At 56.0% G+C, this 6,644-nt stretch overlaps 1 protein-coding gene across 1 annotated transcript in view; it reads right to left on the bottom strand.

The window, feature by feature from the left end:
• The window catches only part of CDH23 (cadherin-related 23), a 409,549-nt gene that overhangs the window by 190,291 nt on the left and 212,614 nt on the right, over positions 1–6,644 (bottom strand). The window contains exon 12 of the mRNA XM_010852241.1: positions 149–154. Within this exon, the coding sequence (XP_010850543.1) occupies positions 149–154 (6 nt within the window). The remainder of the gene's footprint in view (positions 1–148; positions 155–6,644) is intronic.

Here is a 6,644-nt window from a genome sequence, read left to right as displayed (position 1 = left end):
GAGCAGCTGACATCGACACCTCTTCCTCCCATGGACCTTGGCCCTGAGAGGGTGGGGTTTTCTGAACTGTTCCTGCAGCAGATGGAGCAACACCCCGCCCCCCTGCCCACCATGCCCCCCAGCCTCTGCCCTTCCCAGGCTCACTTACCAGGTTCTATCAGAGGGAGTCGGTCAGTCAAAGGGTATGGAGACAGAGAAGAAGCCGGAAAGGTACCGAGAGGAGGAAGGAATCAGAGAGAACGTGGTGAGGTCCGAGGTCAGGGTAAGGGAGAGGGGCCGAGATGGACCTCGGGAGCACACTTGCTCCAGAGGAATGGCCCCCTCTGCAACTGATGGGCCATGGCCTCTGGGGGCGCCAAGGAGGGATGGGTGTGTGGGGGGCATGCACTCAGGTGCTGGGGTGTGGGGAGGTCTGTGCAGCCCCACACCTGGGGAGGGGGGACACAGAGGAAGCTGGCACAAAGTTGGGAGGGGGCTGGGCTACTGTCTACCTGAGCTCCCTCCCTCCTGACCGAGAGTGAGGCTGGGAGAGGAGGGGCCATGCCCCTCTGTCCTACTCCCAGGAGCCTGGACAGAACCCCTGGAGGAAACAATCCCAAGCATTGTCATGTTTTAATCTTTCTAACACAGAAAATGTCCACAGCATAACAGACGTGGGGAGCCTTCACATAGTTCAAAAGTGTAAAGGGCACACGACAGACACACTTTCCCCACTGTCCCCACCACTGGAGAGTCTTCCCCAGAGACGACCACACCCTGATCTTTAGTATCTTTCCCCAGGAAATCCATGCACATATAAGCACTGTGATCTCTGGCTTGCCTCTTCCACACACACAGTAGCGTGCTTCCACTTAAAACCATGTTGTGAAGCCTGATTCACAATTGTACAAAGAGCTGACAATACGAACAGCAGCCACACAGCACACGCTCACCGCACACCAGTGAACTCTGCCAGAATGACCAAAGAACAGCACTCTGTAGTCCTGGTGGGACGCGGGAGCCGAGGCGCCGCCCATCCCTGGGGCAGTGCAAAGCCACAGCAGAGCAGGCAGGCCGCACCGCAGGTGCTCAGATGCCAGGGGGCTTCCGCAGCTTTTCCTCACCCATTACCCTGTGCGAGCTTCTTCCCGAGGGCCACATGATGGACGTGAAGGAACACTGGAGCTTCGGAATGCCTCCAGAAGAAATGGAACTCACAGAGGTGGGCAGCAGAGTGAGGATAAGAAGAGCCCGGTGCGCAGGCCCGGGTGCCTTCCAGACCAAGGGAAGCAGAGTTGGGGCCTGACGTGGGCGTCCCCCAAATGCAGCTCCTGGGTGTAGAGGGGCATGTACTGGCATTTCAGCCAGCAGTATGAGTCGACTGAGCAAACCGAGATGGCATTGCTGAGCACTCCAGGGCCGAATCTAAGAGAACACCAGCGGAAGTGGGCTGCCCGGAGAGAGGTTGTCTTAGGAATGAAGGGAAAATGGATTCCGGGTGGAGAAAGTGGCTTTAAACTCGAAGTCCTTGGGCCTCAGTGTGTATTAGAATCACCTGGAGGCTTGGTAAAGTACAGACTGCTGCCCTCCCTCCTCCAGGAACATCTGATTCAGTAGGTCTGGGGCGGGGGGTGGGGGCAGGGGGAGGGTCGTGAATTTGCATTTCTTACAAGTTCCAGGTGATGCTCCTACTGCTGCTGCTGGTCTGAGCCCACCATTTGAGAATGACTGGTCTAAACAAAGGCGTGGGGAGGGGAATGAATACTTAATAATGAGGCAGACAAGCGAGTTGACTGCAAAGGGTTCGCGTACAGAAACTGGAGAGCCTGCTGGGGTATCAGGGGGTTGTGTCTCTCCTGGAGGCCCACCGCAGGCACCATCTGGAGGGCTCTGGCCTTGTGTCCATGTGCAGTGGGGACATCAGGGTTTAAAAAGGAAGATGAACTTGGCGGCCAAGTGCAAATCACATCCGCACAGCCCTCCTTACCTGGCTGCACATCAGAACTGCCAGTGGAGCTAGAGAAGAAACACAGATGTCCGGGGCCACTGAGTCAGACTCTCTCAGGGGTGGGGCCCAGGAAGCTGCATTTTCTGACGGTCTTTCGCGAACCATGCTGCACAGTCAGGGAAGACCTCAGGCAGGACAGGGAGGGCAGCCTGGAGCACCCGCAGGGATCCAGAAGGGCGAGCAGGGCAGCGTGGAGTGGTGGTTACCCACCAGCCACACATCAAAACCGCTGGGGCAGCTTTAAAATACCCCCATGGCTAGGCTGCACTCCAGACCAAAGAAATCAGGGTGAAGGAGATGAGACATCAGGATCTTGTACTGCTCTCAGGTTACTTGCTCTAACGTGCACCCAGGGATGAGGACTACTCAGAGAGAGCAGCGGTTCTCCTGGCGCGCTGTGGGAACCAGTGGCATTATCCAGAAGCTTGTCAGAAATGCACAATCTGCGGTCACACTCAGAAACTCTGGGGGTGGGGCCCAGCACTGTTTTAGCAGACTCTCCAGGGGTTCTGATACACACTGATGTTTGAGAATCAGCTGGACACAGCAAGGCTGCTGGCGGGGTGCAGAGCAAGTCAGAACAGTGAGAAAACTGACCAGCAACATGTGGTGGATGAGAGACTGGAGAGAGGACGGAGTGGGGCTGAGACCATGGCGCACAGAGGGACTGAGGGGACACCTGGGAAGGTGGTGCTGAGCTCAGTGCAGATGCAGAGCGAGCACCTGGCCAGGTAAGAGCACGGGGTTTACTGCCCCTATCCCCCACAGCTTCCTGGCCCCTTCAGGTGAGATCTCTGGGTCTCAAGGCATGAGATCTCTCCCCTGCCCTTGATCTGCCACCAGGGGCTGGGAGTGCACTAGACTTGATCCTGCAGCTGGCAGGACCCCTCATGTGGCTGTCCTGAGACCCCAGGACCCCTCTGGCTAAATTCTCTCAAATGCTCAGTCTGCTCCTTCCAGAATCTGCCAAGAGGTACTTGGCTTGTGACTCTCAGTCCCTTGGGATGTGTGTATGGGATTCTTAGCTGGTTCACTAAGTGGGTGCAAACCCCTTGTGAATTACAGCCTTTGGCCCAGAGCCTTCAAGAACAGCCACTTCCATACACCAAGCCCCCCCCCGCATGTGCTTCCCATCCTTAACCAGAATCTTCATGACATCCCACTGACATCGGCATCGGTCCACCCCTTTTTACAGAGAGGGAAACTGAAGCCAGAAAGGGTAACTTGTTCAAGATGCACAGCTTGGGTCAGTACTGACTCATAGAGCCTAAGCCCCTCACCACCCTGCTCTCCTGGTCTCCTGCATATCACTCCCTCTCCAGAACACTGTCCTCATGGGTGCAAAGAACTGGCATTAGATGGCACTGGAGAACCCTTCCTATATTCACTAAATGTCAGAAGTGTGGCCCAAGGGGCAAAGCGTGCCTCTCCCAAGATCAGCGAGAAGGTGGAGGGGAGGGCAGTCAGATGGCAGAGGGTACGCCCGCTCCTCCCAGTCCTGGCCGGGTCTCCTCCACACCCTTGCTCCTTGCTTGCTGCCAGGCTACTTGGTGAGGCAGGGAAGGAGGGAGGTGGGGAGAGGCAAGAGGCCCTCTTGGAGCTGTCGAGGGGCAATTTTGTTGGGAGGGAAGATAAAGAGAAACATCAAAAGGAGTCCCAGTGTGTGTGGAGAGGAGCCCGGTGGATTAAATTCTTTTCCAGCTGGGAGAGGCGATGAGAAGGCTGATAGCCGGCAGCCGCGGGTCCCAGAGCCGAGCAGCAGCGCCTGCCCTCCCCGCACCAGGCTGGGGAGCCGCCTGGCTGCCCGTGGGGCTGCGACAGTTCGGCTTTATTTATTTATTGGAGGGAGAAGGACGCATGAAATCACTCCTCGCTCCCCCAGCCCCGTGCAGCCAGCTATGATTTGCTTTGCTCCTGGTGACTGAAGTCTTGCCACCCCCCGTGGAGGGCAGCACGCCAGCCCCTGGCCCAAGTTATCAGCTGCTGCCAGAAGGGGCTGCCTCCCCCTGCCTCCTGGAAGTGGAGGGCTGGCCTTGAAAGCGGTCAGAGCAGACACTGCCCGGCAGGGACGCTCTCGCCTCACCTCTTTGCAGCTCCCACAGCTACCACTGGCTCCATGGTGGACCCAATGTCGTTTTCAACTACGTATTGAGAGTTTATTCCAACTATTAGCTCACTGAGTGTTCACAACAACCCTGGCAGAGGCCGGGGTGGGATTCACACTGGCTGACAGCTGCCATATGCAGGGCCCTTTCCTCCTCCTGGGGAGCGGGTTCTGCCCTGTCAGGCCACTATGCCTGCTTGGGGCTGTCCTGTGTCCTGAAGCTGCACCTGACATCTCTGGATGTGGCTTCCCGCAGTCATCCCCGGTACTTCCCTCTGCAGATGACCCTGTGCCCCAAAGGAGGAAGGCCTGACCTAGCCCCAGGCTCCTTCCTCCCTCCGACTCCTGCTGGGTTCTCCCCATCCTGAGGTACTTCCCTGCTGATGGTGGCACCAGTTTGCCCCTTGGAGATGCTCATCTCCCTCTGCTGTTGGTCAGGGTTATGGCCGGGTTGGTGATCCATGGTGTAATGTAGTGGGGAGAAGGTTTCAGAGTTGGGAAAACAGGCTCTGTTGCTTCCTAGTGGTGTGACCTTCTAATACTGGAGCCTCAGTTTCTTCATCTGTGAAGTGGGGAGAATAAAGCATAACCCATAGGATTAAGCAGCAGTGTTGTCTCTCTGCCTTACCAGGTTTTGGTGGGTGACTTGTGGATTATGTTTTCTTGATTAAGAAAGGAGTCTCCCTAATGGCAGGAGCCTGTGTGTATTTTTCCTTTGTACCCAAATGCCAGGGGGCCCTCATCCATCCTATGAACCACAAGGTGTCCTGGGAGGGGACCTTAGTTCCTTCCAGAAGCAGAGGAAGGACTAGGGTCACATGTATGCAGGGGGGACTGGTGACTTCGCAGTGTTGTGAGTCACAATGAAGAAGGGCCAGGGACCACTCCAAAGGCACAGAGAGAGCTCTGTGAGCTGGCGGGACACCCTGAGGTGGGAAGGGGGCCGGAGATCTGGAGTGTGGAGATGGGCCCACGGAGTCAGTGCCACCCTCTCAGAAGCCCTGTCCAAAACTTGTGCCAGCCAGGGAAGAGCCCTCTGACCAGTGATTCCAGGGTGTGAGACCCTAAACTTCAATGGTGGCTTTGGAGTTAGATCTGAGCCCAGATACAGGTAATACCCTTTCCAGTTGTGTGACTTTTTTTTTGTTTTTTTTTTTGCACAATTTTATCTCCTTGAGCCTCAACTTTCTCATCTGCAAAGTGGGAAGAATGAAGCCTACCTGATAGGGCTATTGTGGGTGAGCTGCAAAATCTTAGTCAAGTGCTTGGGATGGAGTAAATGCTCAACAAAGGAGACTGGTTATTACTGTTCTAGAAGGGAAGTGGGGGTACTCCTGGGGTGGGGCTGATTTCTAGACCTTGGTTTGGCCAGGAGTGAAGGTAGCAGGCAGAGGACAAAGGCTTGGCTGTAAGCAAGGGGCCCTAGGTCTCCTTCCCTCCTCCACTGTGCTCTGTTGTCTAATCCATGCTATTGAGCGACAGAAAATCAAAGTCCACAGAAGATGTATTCTTTATCACTCCTTTGTCCATCCTTTCACTTAATTAACTCCAATCAGACATGCCAGAGTAAACTTGGCAGGGAGCTGGCCTCTCCTCGCCCCTTCACCTCAGAATTTGCTGCTTCTCCCTCTAGCCCCCACATTTAGGGGGTCAACCAGTTGCTCTGGCCCCACCTGCCCGCAGGGGGCAGCTACCCCAGGTCCACCGCAGTGGGAGCCCGCTGTGAAGTCAGAGTCCAGGGGACAGTGGGGAGAAGCCGTGTGCTGCCACTGCCTCCACCCCCGGGGACCTTCCGGGTCTCCGTCCAGGAGAGCTGACGCTGGCGCCTCCTTGGTAATTTCTGGGCGAACAGCCACCTTGTTTCCTTGTGTCCCTCCCACTCAGGGGCCCAGCAAAGCCCACACACGCCACATGGGGGGAACTCAGCTCTGCTGTGTTTTTCTCTTCTGCATTCCAGGCTTGCCTGGCTCAGAACCTCAGCTTTTCCTGCCTGGGAGTGGGCCACCACTTAGGCCTGAATCGAGGTGCTGAGTCCTGTCTCTAGTTGACCAGCTGTCCCAGTCGGCCTTGGCCTGAGAGTCCCCAGGGTGCAGCAGAGTGGAGGCCAGGCCTCGTTTCAGGCTCTCCGTCCACCTGTACCCCTGTCCCAAATTTCTGTGTGCTTTGGACCCTTGAGCATCGTGAGCCTGAGGTCAGGAAAACCAGGGATCTGAGGTTTTCTCTGGATCTGCTGTTCCTCTCTGGGGCAGGCCCTTTTGTCTCTCTGGACCTAAGTTTTCTGACCTGCGAAATGGGGAGCATGGACCGGGTGATTCTCCAAGGCCCTATTATTATCGCCTTCTGTGCTCTTTCCAATTGCTCTTGCTCCTCTCGTGCTCACTCTGTCCACTCCTTCCCTCTCTCCCCTCCCCTCCCTCTCCATCGTTTCTTTCTTCTTTTTCTATCCCTCTTCTTCCTGCTTTCCTCCTGTCCCCTCTCGCCTTCTCCTTTTCATTTTCTCCCTCTCTGCTTTACCGTCTACCTCCAGCTCTTCTTCCTTCCCTCTTTCTTCCC

This window comes from Bison bison, unplaced genomic scaffold (genome assembly GCF_000754665.1).
Source record: "Bison bison bison isolate TAMUID 2011002044 unplaced genomic scaffold, Bison_UMD1.0 scf7180017864309, whole genome shotgun sequence".
In the NCBI taxonomy this organism is placed as follows: Eukaryota; Metazoa; Chordata; class Mammalia; order Artiodactyla; family Bovidae; genus Bison; species Bison bison.
This window is presented reverse-complemented; position numbering and strand designations above follow the sequence as displayed.